This window comes from Podarcis vaucheri, assembly GCF_965113315.1.
Source record: "Podarcis vaucheri genome assembly, chromosome: Z".
NCBI classification, from domain to species: Eukaryota; Metazoa; Chordata; class Lepidosauria; order Squamata; family Lacertidae; genus Podarcis; species Podarcis vaucheri.
Genome location: NC_138758.1, coordinates 49,672,059 through 49,695,473, shown reverse-complemented (window position 1 = coordinate 49,695,473; position 23,415 = coordinate 49,672,059). Strand labels below are relative to the sequence as shown.

Genomic DNA, 23,415 nt, shown 5'->3' with positions numbered 1-23,415 from the left:
GGCGCATTGTGCGCCCCGACACTCCCCACTGTGGCGGGCGCTGTACTGGCTGTAACGTCGCATGGGGGCAGTGCGTGCGTTAGTCACGCACCGTCCCGACGTCACCTTCCCGCCCGCTGTCAGATCGCGGCTCCGGAGATATATTTGTTTTAAATGTTGCAATGGTTTTGCGGCTCCCAGTTTTTTTCCCTTTGGAAACGGGTCCAAGTGGCTCTTTTTGTCTTAAAGGTTGCAGACCCCTGCAGTAGGCTCTTCTTTAGGTACTTTGAGAGCCCTTTCCCACCCAGCAGTGGAGCAACAACTAACCATCCCCTTTTGAAGGGAGAACTCTGGGACCCTCATTTGTGTGGCAGGGCTTGTTTGTTTCATTCTTGTTGTATGAACACATTTTATGTTTTACTATGTGCTTGTTCTATGCATCCGATTCTTAAATGTTTGATACATGAGTCAGTATTTTTAAATGTTGTGTTAGAAGTCGCTTTGAGGATCGGGAGCAGGAGAGGTTTCTTAAGCCATGCGTCTGAGTGTCCCGATCACTCAGCCGGGGCTAGTCCTGGGGGAGCTAAGGGGCCATTTCTGCTTCTTTGTAGAGAATGTAGAAAAAGGGAGAAAAGTATCGTTTTAAAGCTGCTTGAGGGAGGGGGGGCATCGAACGCGTGGAGGCGAAGAAATCAAACCAGCTCGCGAAGCGCCTCAGCCAATCCCCTTCCAGGGCGCTGAGCCGCCGGCCAATGAGCGGGAAGATTTGGTGCCAGTGTGGCTGACGTCACAGACCGGAGTTCCAGCCAACTCTTTGGAACGTTCGGAAGGTAACTTTTGTGTTCCTTCGGAACTTTGTGTAGCAATTTCGGGAGCAGCGATGGCGCCTGAGCGCGGAAGTGATGGGCGCTCGCAGCCCGGCGGCAGCGCTACCGAGGGTCTGCCTCAGGCTTTCTTGCACAGCCTGCGGACCCTCTTCGACATCTTGGACGACCGCCGTCGAGGCTACGTGCACTTGCGGGAGATCGAGTCCCGGTGGCTGCAGCAAGGGAGCGAAGCTGGGGAGTTGCCCCGTGGCGTCTTGGAAGGGCTGCGGCGAGCCGCCCCGGCCAGCGGCTACCTCACCTTCGAGCGTTTCGTGCTGGGCTTGAGATCCTCGCTCCTCAGCCCAGACAAAGGAGGCACCTCACCGGGCCCCGCCAACAAAGGCCCCGGGCGCCCCGGCGCCCCTGCTCCGAAAAGCAGAGGAGAAGCGGAGAGGGGGTGCGGACGCGGCGCCGGCGAGTGCGCCTCCCGGTCCCAGGAGAAGATCGCCAGCGCGCCGGCGGAATGCAAGAGAGCAGGTAAGGCGCAGGAGGCTAAAGGGTCTCGCCCTCCCGGCGAAGACTGAGAACCCATGACTTTTAATTCGCGGGCACAGAAGTGCCTCTGAGCATGTGAGGAATCCCTTTCCCTCTGCCCTAACAGAGAGCCGGTGTGGGTGTTGCGGTGGTAACAGACGGGCCATGGAGAAGAGCCCAGTTCAAATCCCCAGTTGGCTATGGGTGACTCTGTGGCGGGCGCGATATCTCAGCCTAGCGTACCTTGCAGGGCTGTTGTGAGGAAGGTAGGATTGAGGTAGCAGGGAGAGTTCTGTGCGCCACTTTGGGCTCCGTAGAGGAAAGATGGGATAAGAATGTAGATTAATAAAGGAGGATAATGCATGTTTGCCTTGCGGAATGTATACGTGGGTCCAATGATACTTACCTGCTAGTATACTTTTTGGGTGGATCGCAGCCTAACTGCACAACCCTGTGCTTCTTTCTTACTGAGAAATGCATTTCCTGGAGCCTAAGGCACAGTCTACCCACTACCTTCATTTTATCTTCAAAAAAGCCCTGTGATTGGCCCCAAAGTGGGCTACTTTTAGGTTAGTGCATGGGTAGGCAAACTAAGGCCCCGGGGCCGTGGGGGGGTGCAGGGGGGGCCCGGCCGCACCAGGCGCAACATCTGGGGGTTAGGGTTAGGGGGCGCAAATCCACGGGTTAGGGGGCGCAAATTACTTGCCTTGCCCCGGGTGCTGACAACCCACGCTACGCAACTGATCCAGCCTGCAGACGGTCCAGGATTCAGCGTGTTTTTACATGAGTAGAATGTGTCTTTTTATTTAAAATTCCTCTCTGAGTTATTTGTGGGGCTTGCCTGGTGTTTTTACATGAGTAAAATGTATGCTTTTATTTAAATGCATCTCTGGGTTCTTTGTGGGGCATAGGAATTTGTTCAATCTTTTTTTCCCCCTTCAAAATATAGTCCAGCCCCCCACAAGGTCTGAGGGACAATGGACCGGCCCCCTGCTGAAAAAGTTTGCTGACCCCTGGGTTAGTGGTTATGGGTTTGCAGCCTAAGCCCCCTCCCCACACATTTACCAAACTGCTCTCTGTAGCACCTTCCTTTATGCATCACACCTATTTCAGTTGCTCACCTAGGCTGCCTGCCACCTGCATTCCTTCCTCACCTGCCTGCTGCTCCATCCTCATGCTGCGGTTACTGTGGCCATACTGTTGGGAAATACAGTACAGTGGTACCTCGGGTTACATACGCTTCAAGTTACACACTTTGCTAACCCAGAAATAGTGCTTCAGGTTAAGAACTTTGCTTCAGGATGAGAACAGAACTTGTGCAGCGGGAGGCCCCATTAGCTAAAGTGGTGCTTCAGGTTGAGAACAGTTTCAGGTTAAGAACGGACCTCTGGAACAAATTAAGTTCTTAACCCGAGGTACCACTGTATAGAGGGAAATAAATGATAAAAAAGTAGGTATAGGGTTGCAGGCATACTTTCCTGAATTTTAGAGAAGGTTTGAGGGAGGCAGAAATAAACTAGAAGCGGTTTTTCCTTGGTAATTCCCCCCTCTCTCCTCCTGGTCTGGGGAGCGGGGGAGAGGAGACCCAGGATGGCTTAAATTGGATCACTTCCCCTTTCACACTTCTCTCCAATCTACAGCAACCAAAGGTGGCAGCGGTGGTACCCGAAAGCTGGCAGGCCACGCTCAGTACGAGAGCACCTCCAAGCTGGTAGCAGAAGTGCGGAGGCAGCCAAGAGGCCGTGGCGAGCACAGAAGACACACCATCACCAACGGGGTGGACTACAGCATGGTATGAGAGCCCTTTCTTGTCACACATTGGTTGGACGCAGAAGTATGGTGGGAGGCACCAGCTAGGAAACCCCCAAGGAAAGAAGGCTCAGGGCCTGGAGATTGTTGGTGGGACAATGACGAGTGGTCATAGGGGCAAGAAGAAGGAGACTGGGTGTTGAAAGCTGAAGAGGTAACAGGGTTTAGTGAGCAGGGTGAGTCTGTGGCAGAAGGAAGTCCAGAAGCAGAGGCTGGCGAGGAGGGAAGCCAAGAAACCAGGTGGGTAAAGAATCCAGGGGGTCTCCCCCTCCTGCTGTGACAAGCTCCCCTCCCCTCTGGTCTCTTAGACCCAGAAGAGACATGAAAAGGGCAGAGCAGAGGTTGGCTGCACACAGGTGCAATCTCAGATTGCTGGGGGGAAGCCCCTGAGAGGAGGGGACTCAGAAGGCTGTGGGAGGGGAGGGATTTTCAGACATGGCAGCTGATCCAGGGGGCAGGACCTACAGGGAATGAGATGCTCTGCATGTTAGCCCTGACACTCTGCCATGCCTGTGAAGGTTGTGTTTTTGGCAACTCCAGTTTGCATGATGCGATTACTGCCGGCTCGCTCTTGTCACCTGGAGGAGCTCTGAAAACGCTGGAAGCAGTGACTTACTGGATGGGGGCCAGTACATTGAGACTGAATCCTGATAAGATGGAAGTGCTGTAGGTGGGAGGTTCCTATGTCCAGAAATTAGGCGCATAGCCTGTTCTGGGAAGGGTTGCAGCACCCTGGAAGAACACATTCACAGTCTGAGAAGGCTTTTGGATTCCATCTTGTCCCTAGAGTCTCAAGAGATATCTTTGACTAGGACTGCTTGTGCCTGGCTTAGGCTGAGTTGCAGCTGTGGCTGTTCCTGGGATGGGATAGCCTGACCGCTTCTGTCTGGACTACTGCACTGTGCTGTATGCTGGGCTGCCTTTGAAGACAGTCCAGAGACTGCAGCTTGTGCAAAATGCAGTTGCTAGGTTGGTAAGTTGGACCGCCTGATGGCGCTGTGCGTAACTGGTCCTCAAAGTACCATGTTTGCTTCCGGTGAGCTACCAGACCCAATTCAAAATTTAGTTCAAGCATATAAAGTCCTAAGTGGCTTGAGGCCTGGTTTTTATCTTACTACTGACTTCAGTTAGAGATAGCTGTGCTGACTGGCGAGAACGAAATCTACTGCAGAAAGATAATGAGGCTGCTGGCTGAGAAAGGTGCCCCCCCCCGCCACCCCAACCTTTTGGCTTAAAGCCTTGTCCTTCTCACTGGTATGCTGAGCCCCCTGGTCAACAAACCTCATGACAGCCTCAGATCTGTGGAACTCTCTTCCACTGGAGAATTGTCAGAACCCGGGCTTTGAACTAAGGGTTTGTTTGGGGCTGACTTATAAACTGGAGTGGGAGATAATCTCAATTATAGGGTTTTCTGTTCAATCTCTCTCTTTGCTCTCTAGTTGAATATGTGTGTGGATTTTAAAAGGGGGCGATGTTGAAATGACTGGCAGAATCCGAGACCAGGGAGAGGAAACGGTGGAGGAAGATTGGAAGAAATTTAAAATTTATTTGCAGAAACACTGTAAAATTTATGAATGTTAAGGACATTGAAATGAATTGCAGGGGCTTTAGCAACAAAGTAAAATGTAAGATTGGACTAACAACAGATAAATTAGTAAGATATGAATTTGCTGAATTAATTTTTTAAAAAGGGATACAAGAACGGGAGACGTGAGGAAGTCAGGAAAATAAGCTAATTGAAAATGAGAAATTAAGAAAGGGAATTTTTGTTTTTTGTTACTATATGTGTTTTTATCTTTTTTCCCCTTGATGTGTTTAATGTTTGTATTTTTGTATTGTATTGTTTTTTGTGATTTTGTATTTCTTTATGTCTATGTATGCTTGCCTATTGTGAAAACTTAATAAAATATTTATTAAAAAAAATAAAATAAAAGGGGGCGATGTTGACCCCATGAGGAGGGCTGGGAATGAAAAGAAGATTGGAGACCTGCCTTTGCCCCAGATTCTGAGGGGGGGGGTGCCCTCTCACCCCTCTTCCATCAAATCGCCCCATCTGGAGAGCACCTCCTGCATGTTTAATGGCTGCCTGTTTGCTTCCAGGGAGCAGGAGGCATACATGCACATCCCTTGCTCTGATCCGCATTGATCTCCCTCGTGGGGGTCCCTCATAGCTCATTGCAGCTAGGCTGGTCGGGTGGGGGTGGGGGGAGACAGCTTCGCTTGCTCGCTTGTTTAGGTGGCTGCTTCTCCTTCCCTGCCCCCATCTTCTCTTCCCTTCCACCCCCCGGGGAACCTTCAATCAGCTGCAGGCTCGATGCTCCCTTGCCAGCTTTGGGGATGCTGGCCTTTTCTACCCCCCGTCGTCATGGCAATCACCCCCACCTCCACCCACGAAGGCCATTCTGTTGCGGGTGGCTGAGCGAGCCGGATGAGGGCCCTGGCTGCGTACTGCACCCTCGTCGTGCCTCTGGCCAGCAGCCTCCACAGTCCCAAAGCTCTGGATTTCTTCCTGTGGGTATGTCCTGCCCCACGTGGGCTTAGGAAGGCAGGTGCTTCACCTGGTGCATGCAAATCATTTGAAAATCATTGTAATCTGGGGTTGCTGCCTTGAGGGTTTTCTGGTCTCGGTTCTGGATTTGGGGGACAGGATGGCAGAAGGAGGGAGGGAGGGAGGGAGGCGGTTTATGGATAAAGGATCAGGAACACAGGAGGCTGCCTTATTCCCAGTCATGCTGTTGGCCCACCTAACTCAGTACTGCCCAGTGGCATAGCGTGGGGGGTGCAGGGGGGGCTGGCCGCACCGGCCGCAACATCTGGGGGGCGGGGGCGCTCGCACTCGCAGCTCTCTGCCCCTACCTGGCTCGAGTGCTAAACTCCACGGGTTAGGGGGCGCAAATTACTTGCCTTGCCCCGGGTGCTGACAACCCACGCTACGCCACTGGTACTGCCTACACTGACTGGCAGCAGATCTGAAACTGCAGTCTCTTGCATGCAAGGCATGCTCTGGGTGCCCTTGCTGGCACCGGCTTTCCAGGGTTCCAGGCTTTGCCATCAATTTCTGCTGAATCTTCTTCAACCAGAAATTGAACCTAGAAAGTCCTGCTGGCAGAAGGGTGTGGTCTACCTCTCCCGGAGGACTGTGGAAAGACTCCCTCCAGGTGTTTAGAATTACAGCATCTACATTGGCAAAGGGTGTAGGTAACCTCTAAAAATAAAGACTGCTAGATATCATGGTGTATGCATGCATGCGATGTGAGGGAACAGAGCAGCACAGTGTTCAATGCAGCACTTCCTGGGGCGGGGGGGAAGGCTGCTTTTTTGTTTTCATTTAAAAACCAAGCTTGTAGTCCTCATGTTTGTAAATTTGTTTCAAGCTGAATATGTGGAAGGCAGGTGACAGTGAGTCTTGGGAGAAAAGCACTTTAGAGCAAGTTCGGAGGTATGGTTTTCCTGCGCTAGACACAGGCTCTGCTCAACTTGAGTCTTTGGAACATGATTGGAAGTCAAGAGTAGGGGCTGTGAAATGTGGAACCCATGGCCCCACAGAGTTTTTAGCTGAAAAAGATGGGACTTGGAGTGGCGGCTGCTGTTTGTGTGTCGTTGCATTTCTCTTTCCTCCAGAATGGAAACTCAACGAGGAAAACAAAACATGAAAAGGCTACGGGTCACTGTGGGGTGCTTGCTGGCACAGGAAAACCCCTAGAAGTCACAAACCAGGACTTGTTACCAAGTTCTGAGATGTGTGGCTTAGAGTCCACCTTGGAAATTATTCTGGAACTGGAATAAGAGGGGAAAGAGAAATCAGAAATGAACCCCTTTTAATTAATTTTTATTTTAATGCATTTTTATCCCAACTTTTTCTCCAAGGAGCTCAAGGCAGCATGCGTGGACTAGGTCTAGCCGCCTGAGAAACAGTTTCTATTCAAATGCGATTTTGGTTTTAAACGCAGTGTAAGGGACACGGGTGGCGCTGTGGGTTTAACCACAGAGCCCAGGACTTGCCGATCAGAAGGTTGGCGGTTCGAATCCCCGCGATGGGGTGAGCTCCTGTCGCTCAGTCCTAGTTCCTGCCAACCTAGCAGTTCGAAAGCATGTCAAAGTGCAAGTAGATAAATAGGTTCCGCAGGAAGGTAAATGGCATTTCCATGCACTACTCTGGTTCGCCAGAAGCGGCTTAGTCATGCTGGCCACATGACCCGGAAGCTGTACGCCGGCTCCCTCAGTCAATAAAGCAAGATGAGCGCCGCAACCCCAGAGTCGTCCGCGACTGGACCTAATGGTCAGGGGTACCTTTACCTTTTAAGGTAGTCTCTGTGGGTGTATTTAATTATGGGATATCAGAGTTTTTAGGGGGTTAACCAGACTGGGATAGCAGGCTTGTTGGTTTTTGAAAGTCTGATGTAGATTTTTTTCAATTTTTTTGTTCTGTATGGGACAATGACAATAAAGATTATTGTATCGTATCGTGGTTCTTCCCATCTCATTTAATCCCCATGACAACTCTGTGAGGTAGCTTAGGCTGAGAGGCAGCGACTGGCCCAAGGTCACACCCAGTAGGGACTATGTACAAGATGTTTCCTCCCGCCCCCCCCCCCCGCCGGTCCTACTATGGTGGCCATTTTTGTGAGCAAGCAAGGACTCACTGCCTGTGCCTGGGGTTTGTGTCTTGGCAGCTGAAGCAGCTGAAGGAGCTGGAGAAGGAGAAGGACTTATTGCTGCAAGGGCTGGAGTTGGTGGAGAAGGTGCGCGAGTGGTACCACCAGCAGATCCATGCTCTCCAGGAACGCCAGAAGCAGCTGGGCAGCGGCAGAGTTCACATTGTGAGTAACAGGTTGCTGCTGGGTTGCTTTTGTTTTTTTTAAGTGAGTTTCCTTGATTGCTCTCCAAGGAAGGAGAGCAGAACTTTCAGACCGTGTGGAACGGTCACACAGCTCTTACCATCAGAAAATTCTTCCTGATGATGAGTCGGTATATCCTTTCTTGCATTTCCCTTTGTGGCTTAGGGCCCTCGTATCTACGGGACTGCCTCTCCTGCTCTGCCCCACAGAGGACCTTAAGGTCCTTGAATAACCATAGTTTAGAGGTCCCGGACCCTAAGGAAGTCACTATCCTCCACCAGGGCCAGGGCCTTCTCAGTGATGGCTCCAACCTGGAGGAATGCTCTGCCCCATGAGACTAGGGCTCTTCAGGATTTAACCTCCTTCCGTCGGGCCTGTAAGACAGAGCTATTCCACCTGGCCTTTAATTTGAATCCAGACTGATCTTTATTTCCCTTACCTTCTCTTCCCTCCCCCTCCCCTTTTATGAAGATTACCTGCTCTGTGACCCCACAGCTAATTCTCCCCTGGCCTCCTCGCTGGCCCAAGTAGGACCAATTCAGCCAGCTAGTCCTGGGGATTATCTAATGCTTATTCTCCCTAAACTGAATTTTGAATTTTATTGCTATTTATGTTTTTATACTGTATTTTATGCTGCTTTTATAATTAAGTGTTTTAAATTTGTTATTAGCCACCCTGAGCCCGGTTTTCTCATCCGGGAAGGGCGGGGTATAAAAATTATTATTATTATTATTACTATTACTATTATTATTATTTGCTATCTGGGGGTGCTGGCTGCAGGCATGAAGGAGCTATGGTGGAGTGCTGCTGTGGATTGACAGCTGGCCTCGCTGCTCTCTTATATTGCTTTCTCCCCCCTGGCTTTCTCTCACACAGGACTTGTTCGCAGAGGGCACTCTGAGCCACCATCTCCTGCTCAAATTGCAAGCGCTGAATCACTACCTCAGCGAGCTATTGTCTCTCTCAGCAAAGGTGAGAGCTGCGGTACCGGCCAGGGCCAAGGAAGTGGGAGTGGTGGGAGTTGTTAGGTCCTGAGTGGGCTAGCAGAGGCTACTAGCCCTGAGGGCTAGACTCTGCCTTCATACTCTTGAGGTGCAATGCTTCTGAACACCAGAAGCTACAGGAGAGGAGAAGGATTTTGTGCTCAGTTCCTCCTTGCAGGTTTCCCATGGGGGGGGGCATCTGGTTGGCCACTGTGAGAACAGGGTGCTGGACCAGATAGGCCATTGGCCTGACACAGCAGGGCTCTTTAATTAATTAATATCCTTTATTAGGCATAGCAAACCACACATTATCAAACAGACACCGTATACAAATTGTGCAAAATACAAGCTCAACATAACAAGTTTTGTCCCAGTCAGATCTTTAACTCCAGAGAGAATCAATTTGCGCAAATAATACAATGCAACACTTAACACATCACCGATCAGTTAAGAACCACTAAATCTCTTTATAATGGCCCCGTATTTCTACATGGACAGCACTCAAAAATTCAGCCACTATTAAGGTAATTTGATCATTCCTGTCCGAGAGCAGGTCCTGAACTGTGGTACTGTATACAGGTGAAACTCAAAAAATTAGAATATCGTGGAAAAGTTCCTTTATTTCTGTAATCTAACTTGAAAAGTGAAACTAATATATGAGATAGACTCGTGACATGCAAAGCGAGATATGTCAAGCCTTTATTTGTTATCATTGCGATGATCACGGCGTACAGCTGATGAAAACCCCAAATTGACCATCTCAGAAAATTAGAATATTCAAGGAAATCAGCAAAACAAGGATTGAAAATCGAGCAAGATTGGACCTCTGAGAAGTAGAAGCACATCTCACTTTGCATGTCATGAGTCAATCTCATACACTAGTTTCACCTTTTAAGTTGAATTAGTGAAATAATAAATAAGTTTTATGGCAGTCGCACAGAATTTGGCCACCCTTAGCGTAATCTCCAGATCCCTGTCCTCTACAAGGAGTTTTAGACATTGAACCCATTTGGAGATTTTTGTATAACAGGAGTGATAAATACCGAGCATATATCCCTGTAGAAACGGCCGCGTAACAAGACATGAGAGACAGTTTCTACCTCCATCAAGCCACAGGGGCAGACTCGTTCCACGTATGGTTTACCCTCGAATCTGCCCTGCAATAAGGCAGATGGCAGCACGTTCAATCTAGCGAGGGTAAATGACCATCTATATTTGGGTATTTGTAATTCTGACAAATAATTTGCTGGGGTAAATCCTCTCCCATTAACTTTTATTGCTGGGGGTTTATTCATCTTGCTCATGTGGCATTGCAGTTCCACATCCCAAATTCATTGGCGGTTTAATGCTCTAGCAAACATCACTTGGGGGCATTCAGAGTGCTCCCCACTGGGTGACAACAAAGGAGAGGGTATTTTCTGTTGTGGAAACCCTCAATCTGGACCCAGGCATAAGAGCACCCTCTGGGCCCTGTGGCTTCAAGTGACTGTGGAAGCAAAGCATAGCTGCCATGGTTAGTAGCCATCGATAGCTCAGTCTCATCCATGCATTTGTCCAATCCTCTTTTAAAGCCATCTAGGTTGACAGCCATCACTGCCTCTTGTGGGAGGGAGTTCCACAGTTTAACTGTGCTCTGTGTTAGTTAGACACGGGTGGCGCTGTGGGTTAAACCACAGAGCCCAGGAGTTGGCGGTTGGCGAATCAGAAGGTTGGCGGTTCGAATCCCCACGACAGGATGCGCTCCCATTGCTCGGTCCCTGCTCCTGCCAACCTAGCAGTCCGAAAGCATGAAATGCAAGTAGATAAATAGGTACCACTCCAGCGGGAAGGTAAATGGTGTTTCCGTGCGCTGCTCTGGTTCGCTTAGTCCTGCTGGCCACATGACCCGGAAGCTGTACGCCGGTTCCCTCGGCCAGTAAAGCGAGATGAGCGCCGCAACCCCAGAGTCGGCCACGACTGGACCTAATGGTCAGGAGTCCTTTGGTCAGGTGTCAGTCATAGAATTGTACAGTTGGGAGGTACCCAAGAGGACATGTAGTCCAACCCTTTACAATGCAGGAATCACAGCTAAGTAATCCCTGACAGATCAAGGAGTCACCTAAAGACATTCTCGTGTATGAGAATGAGGGATGAAGTGCATTAAGAAAATGGTGGTGGTTTGTCTTTTTGAGAGAGAGTGTGAAGCACATGCAGCCCTGGAACAAACCGCTTTTCTTTGTCTCTAGCCACTGAACCCCAGTTTTGCAATGGGGCATGCGCCACCCTCTGCGCTCACGACCTCCCCTCCTCTCGTCGGATCTCAGCAGGCCTTCAACATGTTGAAGGAGCAGAACCGTCAGCTCACCATGGTGAGTCTGCTATTAAGTCCACCATCGTAATATTGTGCCCCACATCCCTGGCCCATTCAGTCATTACAGATTTCACCTGTCCCCAGCCATGTGGTGGTCTTAACTCTGCCTTTACCCCGCAGGAGGTGACAGACAAAAGCGAGCGGATCACCCAGCTGGAGCTGGAGAAGTCTGCTCTGATCAAGCAGCTGTTTGAAGCGCGTGCTCACAGCCACCACGAAAGCAACCTGCTGGACTCCACCTTCATCTAAGACCATCTTTGGACATTGTGCAGGGCTGCAGGGAGCCACCAGCCCCGGCGGCAAGCAGCTTGCAGGATCCTGTGCAGCCGCAAACAAGGTGGCGACTTACACCTTGCTCTCACTCCTGCGCCATCGGGCCTTGGATCCCTTTTACCTTGTGGCCAAGGCCTGAAATCATGACATTGGGTGCAATTTACTCTCCTGACGGTTGGGGAAAGGAGCGTTGATGTGCAGGCCTGCATTGCTCCAGCCCAACCCATTTCAGGATCCAGATTTGGATTAGCTGCTGTTCCACCCCACCCCACCCACCGGAAATGCTGGTGGTGTTTGGTGTTTTTATTTTAACTCCTGCCCTATGACTCCATTCCACTGAGTGTGGATGTGGATTTGGGGCTTTCACTCCAGTATTGATGGTCCGACCCATTTCCCATGGTTAGAAGTCTCTTCCTTGACGTGAGAAAGGAGATTAATGGTATTTATCTTTAGGGTACCTGCAACTCAATTATCTTTAGAATATCTACAACTCATTGACAAGCATTCCACATTGGGGGAACCGCATGTACTCCATGCTGGACCCAGCGGCAGAATGTAAGCATTCACACACACCCCAGGGTGTTTGTGTGGGGCACCCCCCCAAGGGGGCCTGGGATGAAGGAAGCCCGCTGCGGCTTGCTGATTCTTCTCCACTCCACCCCCGGGTCAGTCCTGACCTAGGAGCAGAGCTTCAAGCTGGGTGCACACTGGAGCCAGGCTCCAGTGGGAGTCTGTTGTGGGGGCACCTGGTCATGCCTCCTCCCAAAAATGTGCCTGGGGAAACACCCCCCCCAACACTCTTTGGCTTAAGGGGAGAGTACTTCTGAGTTCATGCAGAGTGCTCTTTCCTCCTTTGCTGTGGCTGGGCTTTGGGCAAACCTCTGAATCCCCTTCCTAAACCTGTGCCTGTTTTCATAAGAGCATCTCTGCTGAGTCACAGCAGAGGCCAAGCAGACAACATTGGGGATTATACTGCCTCTTATGCGAGAGGATTGTTTGAGCTGTTGCAGCTAATAGACTTCTCATTTCATATCAGGTGGTTGGAGGTTCTCCAGGACATAGATGAAGTAGGCTTATTTTATCTTGCTAGTTATTTTAACCAACTATTTGCAGGAGGTTGGACCAAATGACTCTATAATTTTGTGAACAAAACTCAGCCATCTTTCAAAACTCTTAAATTCTCCCAATTTTGCAAAGCGCAGTTCTCCAGCTGAGGACTGCCTACAAAGATGCACAAAGCGAGAAGAAGTATACATAGAAATGCACTTATTAGTGAAAATAACATACAAAAGAGGCATTATATTGGGGGGAAATTGCTCTGTGAAAACATGTGGATATTAAGTAAAATTGCATAAGAGCATCTGTAGAATACTAAGGGTTGGGAGGGACCCCAAAGGTCATCTACCTCCACCCCCTGCAATGCAAGAATCTCAACTGAAGCATCCAGGACAGAGGGTCATCCAACCTCTGCTTAAAAACCTCCGAAGAAGGAGAGCCCACCAGTTCTTGTGGAAGTCTGTTCCACTGTCAAACAGCTCCTTCCGTCAAAAAGTTATTTCTGATGTTGAGTCAGAATCTCATTTCTTCTCGTTTGAATCCATGGTGGGAGACACTCAAACGGAAAGGCAGGTGAGTTTCCATGACAACCTTTTCTTTAAATTGCTAGCTAATGTGGAATGGAAGCCTGGCAAAACGAGAAGCTGAATATGGACATGTAACGCTGGGGGAGGGATGTGGGTGGCGCTATGGGTTAACCCAGTGTTTTTCAACCCTTTTTGGGCAAAGGCACACTTGTTTCATGAAAAAAATCACGAGGCACACCACCACTTTGTGCGGAGAGGGAGATGTCAGAGCCCTGCTGCTCTCTATAGGGAATCGGATGAGAGCGGACCGCCTGTCCGCTCTCATCCGATCCCATCTGATCTGATCCCCACCCAGGACGGATGGAAAATAGGGTGGACACAGTCCGGCGCCCGCCTAGTGGGTGAAAATTTGACTTTTTTTAAAAAAAAAAAATCTTTCGAATTTTTCAATTTTTCCCACGGCACACCAGGCAACATCTTGCGGCACACTAGTGTGGCGCGGAACAGTGGTTGAAAAACACTGGGTTAAACCACAGAGCCTAGAACATGCCGATCAGAAGGTTGACGGTTCGAATCCCCGCGAGGGGGTGAGCTCCCATTGCTCAGTCCCTGCTCCTGCCAAACTAGCAGTTTGAAAGCACGTCACAGTGCAAGTAGATAAATAGGTACTGCTCCGGCGGGAAGGTAAACAGCATTTCCGTGCGCTGCTCTAGTTCACCAGAAGTGGCTTAGTCGTGCTGGCCACATGACCCAGAAGCTGTATGCCGACAAATGCTGGCTCTCTCGGCCAATAAAGTGAGATGAGCACCGCAACCCCAGAGTCGGTCACGACTGGACCTAATGGTCAGGGATCCGTTTACCTTTACCTTTACTAACGCTGGGGGAATCCCGCCCACTTTTCACCACTGCTGTTTTGACTTAGGATGTCTCTGCAAAGAGCATCCCCCCCCCCCCCGTAATCAGAATTGTAGAGTTGGAAGGGACCTTGAGGATCATCTAATCCAGCCCCCTGCAATTCAGGAATATGCTGTTGTCTCATACAGGGATCAAACCTGCAACCTTGGCATTATCACCACCATGTTCTAAGCACCCGAGCTACCCAGGCTGTGGTTAAGATGCTATGTGACTCCCCTCTTCAAATATGTTTACCCTCCCCAAATAGGTTTACATCTGAACACTTGTATGCCATTTTTGTATGTAGCATTTTTTTACCGGTAACTTGTTTGAAGTTCTTCATGTATGTACATGTACACTTGTTTAAATGTTCTGTGACCATGGAGGATTGTTGGTTCCTTTTTCCTCCCAAATAAAAGCTGAAATGAGCCTGAAACCATTACTGCTTCTGTTGTTATTGTGACTGTTGTTGTTATTGTTATTTATCATGCTAATTGATGCTTTTGAATTCTGGTGATGGAGGAGACTCTTGAGAGTCCCATGGACTGCAAGAAGATCAAACCTCTCCATTCTGAAGGAAATCAGCCCTGAGTGCTCACGGGAAGGACAGATCCTGAAGCCGAGTCTCCAGTACTTTGGCTACCTCATGAGAAGAGAAGACTCCCTGGAAAAGACCCTGATGTTGGGAAAGATGGAGGGCACAAGGAGAAGGGGATGACACAGGACGAGATGGTTGGACAGTGTTCTTGAAGCTACCAGCATGAGTCTGACCAAACTGCGGGAGGCAGTGGAAGACAGGAGTGCCTGGCGTGCTCTGGTCCAGGGGGTCACGAAGAGTCAGACATGACTAAACAACAAAAATCGCATGCAGGGTGCAGGTCTCTGTCCCAAGGGCCTTACAACCTACAAATGGTCCCAAGGCAACAAGAGTGGGCTGTGTGACTTCTCACCTAAGAGCATTCATTATTATTTATTAATAAAAGTATTTATATAGTGCTAAATCACAAGACATATCAAAGTGGTTTACAACATTGAAAAGATTAAAACCACACGTAATAAAAGCTGTAGAAAAAAATTAAAAGCCATTTTAAAGCAAAAATGTGTGTTAAAAACACACATCAGTCAACCATTTTGGGAGTGGTATTTCCTGCATAAGCCTGGTGGAATTAAAAAAGTTTTCAACGGGCTTTTAAAACTTGGTACAGAGGGCACCTCCTTTGATGTGGCCAAAGTTTCTGCAGAGATGTCCTGCTTTGGTCCACAAGAGGGCCCTGCTGTCCCACTTAGAATACATTAGGTTTTAAAGAGCAGCATTAGCACACAGGCCACATGGGGTTGATTAATCTTTTTAGATTTATTTCACATATTTATAAACTGATTCACAGACTGGAGCCACTGAAGCAGCGTACAACAATATAAACATGAGGGGGCGGGGGGAGATTCCCAAGGTGGAGACAGAGGCAATGAATTTTACAGATCTGCCTCTGAGTCAGTCTTTGGCCTCCCAGGAGGACACAGTACAGTAAGATCACATCTTGTGTGCAGTTAGCTTGCATTCTTCCAGCCAGGTTGGAAGATAGCCTGTTGAAATTGAGAAAATTAAATGTATGCAAGTTGGAGAGCTTAAAAGGTTTGGGGTTTTTTGTGTGTGCCAGGTTCTCCCTGCATAGCCCCTTCACTGTGCCTTGCTCACTTGCGTGCAAGCTCTGGAATGATGCAAGCATGGGAGCAGTTTGAGTAAACACATTTATGTGCCATCCCTGGAACATACCCCACCCCATGCAAGATGCAATCATACCTTACTGAAGGACACCCCCCCCCCAATTTTGGCTGAAGGTTTTAATGCATGTGTAGGCAAACTAAGGCCCGGGGGCCCAATCACCTTCTCAATCCGGCCCGTGGACGGTCTGGGAATCAGTGTGTTTTTACATAAGTAGAATATGTGATTTTATTTAAAATGCAATTCTGGGTTATTTGTGGGGCATAGGAATTTGTTCACACCTCAGGTCTGAGGGACAGTGGACCAGCCTCCTGCTGGAAAAGGTTTGCTGACCCCTGTTTTAATGCACAAGTCACGTGGGTACATAAGTCAGGTGACAAAGCTCTCAGGTCAATGGGTGCCGCAACCGATGAGGTACATGGCCAGGAGTAAGCCAAGACATTCCCCAAAATCTCTGCTCCTGAAATGGTTGGCACCCACAGAACTGAGAAAGCAAGCAAGCAGGCACTCCTCTGAGCAGGCTGAGTTTGCCAAGTCTGTTTGCACCAGCACAGCCATGTCCACATCCTTGGTGATGGGAGACAGAGTTGATAGGGCCAGCTCACCATGTGATGGAATCCCACACACTTCTGCTTTGGCATAGCACTCATGACCAATTCCGCCAGGATGTCTCTACCAGACCAACAACACTTTGGCAACCGGTCCATTTCCCACTTGCACCCAGGACTTTGTTGGGGGGGGAGGACTTTTGTTAGGTAGGCAGAACTGATGTGATTGGCCAGTTAGTTAAGTATTTCTATTGTTTTACTTGATCTAGGGGGGAGCAGCTGCTCGTCCCTACCCCCCCCCCGGCTACGTCTATGCCACTGGGGATTGAACCTGGAACCTTCTGCATGCAGAGCAAGTGCCCCGGTACTGAGCTACATACAGCCCCATCCCCTGAAACCATTAGAAATCCCTTAAAGAGTCGCACAGTCTCTAAGGGGAATAAATGGTATGAAAGGTGGATGCCACAGATATTGTCTGGACTGTAGTCGCCCTGCCATCCTGGATTTCCCTCACAAGATCGGAAAACAGCACAATTATGGAAAGGTCTGGCCTGGGGGTTTAGGCCCTGTATATGAAACTGTGTACACCCTGGTCTGCTTCTGGTTGTCTGCATCCCTATTCTTAGGTCAGGGTCACCTTCTGTGTCTTGGGCTCTGCATTTCAATGAATTGGGTAGAGTGAATGGTTACTGAGGAACTTGGTATGTTAATAACGTTTACCTTCATAGATGCTGTTTTATTTTTGCTGTGTCGAACACAGCAAACATACAGTGGTACCTCAGGTTACATACGCTTCAGGTTACAGACTCCGCTAACCCAGAAATAGTACCTCGGGTTAAGAACTTTGCAGCAGGAGGCCCCATTAGCTAAAGTGGTGCTTCAGGTTAAGAACAGTTTCAGGTTAAGAATGGACCTCCGGAACGAATTAAGTACTTAACCCGAGGTACCACTGTATATTGAACAGATATATATATAGGGAAAAAATATTGAACAGATGGAAAGCTCTTCATTCTGAACAGGCTGAAAGCAAAGAGTAAGGTTACCATAACTTCTGTCATAGAGCTTCAGTATGCAGATGACAACGTAGTGTTGGCGCGTTCAGAGGATGACCTCCAAACCATCCTAAATATCTTCGCAGAAGCTTACAAAAAGCTTGGCCTATCACTCAACATTCAAAAAACCAAAGTGCTGCAACTGCAAGTACAAAATAACCCTTCTGGCAGCGCCACAAATCCAACTCAGTGGTGTAACGCTGGAAAATGTCAATCACTTCTCCTACCTGGGCAGTTATCTTCCCACAAGGGCCAACACTGATGCCGAAATCCAGCATCGCCTGAGCTCTGTGTGTGTGGCTTTCTCCCGATTGAAGTGCAGAGTGTTTGAGGACTGGGACATTTGCAGGGAAACAAGAATGCTTGTTTACAAAGCTATTGTACTACCAACCTTATTGTATGCTTGTGAAACATGGACCACTTATAAATGCCATCTCCGACTCTCCAACCAAGATTCCATCAACGGTGTCTCCGGAAAATTTTACACATCACGTGGGAAGACAGGCAAACTAATGCCAGTGTACTGGAAGAAGCAAAGATCACTAGTGTTGAAGCAATGATTCTTCTACATCACCTTCGTTGGACTGGTCATGTTGTGCGGATGCCTCACATTCATCTTCCAAAGCAACTACTCTATTCCGAACTTATTCCGAGCCTATTCCGAAGATTCGGTAGGCTCTACTCTTAGTGGCCCAGGCATTGTAATTAAGAAGTTTTGTGTTACGTTGTGATATTCCAATGCTATGTGTGGTGTCTCTCAGCTCTTTTAGGATTCTTTTGAGTGGGAAGAGTCTTACAAATGCCATTGGTCCATTTCTGAAAGGGGGCAACCCAAAAAGGCACAAGGAAAACAGCAGTTTATGAAACATCAGTCCATAAATATTTTTTATAAATAAATAAAAGGTGGCTTGGGGAAATTCCTGAGCTCCTAATGCCTAAAACAAAGGTCAGCACACAAATCTTGCATTGCTGGCAAAGTTAAGCTAACATCTCTGGTAGGGAAGAATGGCAAATGGTCACATTCGCTCTCTAGGTTTCTGAGATGGTTAGGGATCCTTTTTCACTCTTTACCTTAAGGCGTGCTTGTGCTGCGTGATGTGCTGCCTGCTTATATTGTGATATTACTGTCTGAAGGCAGCACCCAGTTACTCTGTCACTTTCATTTCATGCAAGTTTTCAGGAAACTATGCTTCCTTTATTTCTCTGGTATGTGAATTCTTTGGGGGGCGGGTGGAAGGCTGAACACGGGGACACATATTCATAACAGGTGCCCTTTTTTAACTCCAGCAAAAGATCCTTCGCCTCTTGGGAGTGTGCATGGCTTGTGGGTTCAACATACACATTGCAATGTGGGTAGACAGGGTCAGCAATGGAGGAAAGTGGTTTTAGAGGCATCTGGGTGGTCCTGTGAAACTGCTGCATCAGGCCGGTGTGGTGTAGTGGTTAGGAGGGGTAGTCTTGTAATCTGGGGAGCTGGGTTCTTGTCTTTGCTCCTCCACATGCAGCGGCTGGGTAACCTTGGGCCAGTCACACTTCTCTGAAGTCTCTCATTCCCACTCGCCTCACAGAGTGTTTGTTGTTGGGGAGGAAGGGAAAGGAGATTGTGAGCCGCTTTGAGACTCCTTCGGGTAGTGATAAGGCAGGATATGAAATCCAAACTTTTCTTCTCCTCCTGCTCTGCTGTAGGTCATGGACAGCTGAGTTGCTTGCCAGACAGCTCCCTTGCCCCAACAAACACCTGGCCCACAACCCATCCATCCCTTTTTAACCAAAGACAGGCCAATTTTTGGTGTCCATCCCTGTTAAACTCCCTGCCCAGTTTTGCCTTTTAGGATCCATGGGGTGTTCTCCCCTTTAATTGAAGGGGCTGCAGAAAGCATCCCTGTTCTCTGCCATTGCTCATAACTGCCTATGCAGGCAGTAAATGCTTTTGCTGTTGTTGCCGCTCAGGGCTGCCCCAGGACATTTTGGCACCTGAGGAGAACCACAAAATGGTCCCTCACCCATCAGTGAAGAAGAGGGTGGAGTGAAGATCTACATCGGGAACAAGTGGGGAGTGAAGTTCTACTTTGGGGACATCTGTTTAGCATAGATTGGTCTACTCTGACTGTCTTGTACCCCCTGGTGGCAAGTACTGCTGGTGTACACAGTATGTAGGGCTGCTATATGTCTGGGAAATCCCGGACATTTCCTCTTTTGGGGGGCCAACAGCCCCATCTGAGGGGATTTTTACATTTTAATGTCCGAGATTTTTTGGGGGGGTGTTTTGGGTCTTTTGGCTTGGGCACAGGCGGCTCAGGCACAGGCTAGGCTGTGGACTGCTCTGTATGCTGCAGCTGCTGCCAGGCCAAGCTGTAGGAGGAGGTGTGCAGGTGCTATGGCAGTAGCCCCACAAGTGCGTGCCTATGCACCTCTTTCCCCAGCTCGGGCTGGCAGCAGCTCGGGCTGTTCTCTTTTTTGCTCTTCAAATTATGGCAACGCAAACAGTATGTCAAGTCAGCAGTTCAACAGTCAGGAAATGCAGTCCAAAGTCAAACCCAAAGCACAGTCCTGTATCAGTCCTGGAGCAGCCAAGCCGAATTCCATTAACATGGGCAGTTGAGCAGACTGAGCGCCTCTGCTTCCCTTTTATACCTTGCCTGTTGATAGATCTGTCTGTCTGTCTGTCTATCTATCATCTATCTATCTATCTATCTATCTATCTATCTATCTATCTAATCTATCTATCCATCTATCCATCCATCCATCCATCCCTCTATATCTATCTATCTATCTCTCTATCTATCTTCCCTGTTGATTGTAGCATCTGGGCTGGGCGAGGCAGGTGACCCTCACTGGTTGTGAGCCCACTCCAGCTGGGGAATCACACACCGCCTCCCTGAGCTAATGAGCCCCACTTGGGCTGGGGGCCCTTGCCTGCCTCAGTCTCCCAGAGTGTAATCTCCTGCTGCTCCCTATGTCTCAGAGCCCACCTTGAGCATGGAGATGGGGGCCTCTGTGGCTCTGATGAAGGGTTCTGACCTGATCTTCTGGTCCCTGCACACTAACCCCCACACCGTCCTCTGCCACCCCATGTGTATTTTCCACACTCCCCTCTCCTAGCCGCAGCTTGCCCCAGTGGGTCCCAGTCATGGCTGCACCCATCACCAAGATCCTCTTACTCTTCTCTGCATTTCATGGCACTGACTGGCAGTGGCTCTCCAGGATCTCATGCAGTGGCCTTTCCCAGTCCTACATGGAAGTACTGCTGGGTGCTGCTCAAGGTGGGTTTTGCCCAGGGCTGTGGTTGTTTGGAGCAGTTGCCAGGAGAAGGCCAGCAATAAATTACACAGCATCAGTGAAGTTAACCCTTTATTCAAGGAAACAAGGCCAGCTCAGGAGGCCAGGTCTAATGAGCACAGCAATGTGTTTCAGTAGATCTTGCCCTTATGTGGCAGTTGTGGGGACCTTCCCACAGCTCCCTAAGTCTCCTCCTCTGCTGGTTCCTTCCTGAGCAGTCTGAGGCTCTTTTCTGTCTCTGCTCTGGCCTCTTCATTCTTCTTCTGGTTCTGAGTGAGGAGAGCTTGTTGCAGCAGAAGGGAGGACACCCTGACGTCTTCAGCAGCCTGACTCCTCTCTTCCCACTTGGCCTCCCTCCTCTCCAGCCTCCCCATTTGCCTCTGGTTCTGGACTACTGTCTGCCACAAACTCCCCACACTCGCTAAACCCTGTTGCCTCTTAAGCTTCCCACACCTCCTCCTCCCCCCAGTCTGCTGCCTCTTGTCCCTGTGACCACTCATCATCACCCCACCACCAACCCCTGGCTCTGAGCCTCCCTCCCTTGGGGGTTCCCCAGTGGGTGCCTCCCACCGTTCCTCTGCATCCAGCCAGTCCATGAAATGGGCGCTGCTCAAGGTGCCTTGATGGTGGCCCAGGCATGCCTGTGGCATCAGGCTCAGTTGGCAGCAAAACCAGCCGAATCAGAAGCTTTGATTTGGGGGAGGCTGGTGGGCCACCTCTTGGGGCAGGCCCTTACTCCATGCAGGAAATCGAAAGGTTAGAGCATGGGGAGTCCTCTGCTCTAAGTCAGGAGTCAGCAAACTTTTTCAGCAGGGGGGTGGTCCACTGTCCCTCAGGCCATGTTGGGGGCCAGACTATATTTTTTTTTTGGGGGGGGGGAATGAACCAATTCCTATGCCCCACAAATAACCCAGAGATGCATTTTAAATAAAAGCACACATTCTACTCATGTAAAAACACAAGGCAAGCCCCACAAACAATCCAGAGATGCATTTGAAATAAAAGGACACATTCTACTCGTGTAAAAACTGTCTGCGGACTGTCTGCGGGCCGGATTGAGAAGGTGATTGGGCTGGATCTGGCCCCCGGGCCTTAGTTTGCCTACCCCTGCTCTAAGTAGTTGGTCAATAATTGTTCCAGTAGGAGACATTTGCTGTGTTTTGTGAAAACACAGGGCCTTCTCAGTAGTGGCACCTGCCCTATGGAACGCCCTCCCACCAGATGTCAAAGGGAAAAATAACTACCAGACTTTTAGAAGACATCTAAAGGCAGTCCTGTTTAGGGAAGCTTTTAAAGTATAATAGGTTATTGTATTTTAGTGTTTTGTTGGAAGCCGCCCAGAGTGGCTTGGGAAACCCAGCCAGATGAGCGGGGTATAAATAATAAATTATTATACAATAAATTATTATTATATAATAAATTATTATACAATAAAACGTATTATTTAAAACCAATAAAATGTATTATTTAAGAAAAAGTGGTTGACCACTGCTCCTTGCATGAAGGCGAGACACAGGAGCTGCAAGACTGGCTCCCAGTGTTTTCATTCTAACCAGAAGTGGGGGTAGCAGGGCGCAGAGAACTGGATCGGGGCAGGGGCAGAGAGGGGAAGAGCAATTCACCCTTCCCTTTTGCATTATTTTTCTGATATAAATCACTCCCTGAAACTGCAGAAACCCCGTGATGGAAAACGTATGTCAGCAAAATCTTGAGAATCGTTTCCTGCACGATGGATCTCCCCAGTTTTTTGTTCACTCCAAAGGCAAAGAATCTCTCTCTCTCTCTCTGAGTGGGTTCTCCACTTCCCCATCCAGAATTATGGGTCTCTCCACCCCACACCGTTCCACTTCCTCTGTGGATGCCCTTATGCCCTTTTGGTTTTAACCACCAGAAGTTCCCTGTAAGCGTGACTCACACCAGCCCCTCGCAGCAGCCAGGATTTTCGATCCTTCCCTGTAGGCAAGACTGGAATGCCTTTCTAGAACTGGCAGCTGTGCACTTCAGCACAAACACATATGGGAAACAAAAGCCTCCAGAAATCCTCCCTAGAATCTGCTTCCCAACAGTTTAAATTTCTTTTCCCTATATATATATATATATAAACCGTATATTTTAAAATCCCACTTGCAACCCTGCCTAGTCACCTTCTGATTATTTATATCCTGCTTTATTTACACCAAGTTTTCACAGTGCATTGGTTCTGATTTGTTTGCAAGATTGTTAGATGACTTCACACCAGTTCAGTTATCCCATAGTTTCCAGTGAATTCCACCCGCCCGCCCCCCATCATTGAGGAGAGGTGTAGTCCCAAGTAGGGTCGGATTTAGGTTTGATGTGGCCCTAAGCTCCTGAAGGTAATGGGGCCCTTTATATGTCCAGCTGTCCTTTGTCAACAACAAATGGTCGCTGTTTTTGGTGTTGCATATATGCTATATGGTAATTGATGGACCTAATAGGTATTTAAGGGACGTGGGTGGCGCTGTGGGTTAAACCACAGAGCCTAGGACTTGCCGATCAGAAGGTCGGTGGTTCGAATCCCCGCGACGGGGTGAGCTCCTGTTGCTCGGTCCCAGCTCCTGCCAACCTAGCAGTTTGAAAGCACATCAAAGTGCAAGTAGATAAACAGGTACCATTCCGGAGGGAAGGTAAACGGCGTTTCCGTGCACTGCTCTGGTTTGCCAGATGTGGCTTAGTCATGCTGGCCACATGACCTGGAAGCTGTACGCCGGCTCCCTCGGTGCACTGCAACCCTAGAGTCGTCCGCAAC

At 49.1% G+C, this 23,415-nt stretch overlaps 1 protein-coding gene across 1 annotated transcript; it reads left to right on the top strand.

Annotated features, from left to right (window-relative positions):
* Positions 1-802: 802 nt before the first annotated feature.
* On the top strand, positions 803-12,621 carry SAPCD2 (suppressor APC domain containing 2). Its single transcript, XM_082208980.1, has 6 exons — positions 803-1,322; positions 2,960-3,111; positions 7,802-7,948; positions 8,843-8,938; positions 11,175-11,297; positions 11,420-12,621. Exons 1-6 carry the CDS (start codon positions 860-862, stop codon positions 11,546-11,548), a joined length of 1,110 nt encoding a protein of 369 aa, XP_082065106.1. The 5' UTR covers positions 803-859; the 3' UTR covers positions 11,549-12,621.
* Positions 12,622-23,415: the final 10,794 nt, after the last annotated feature.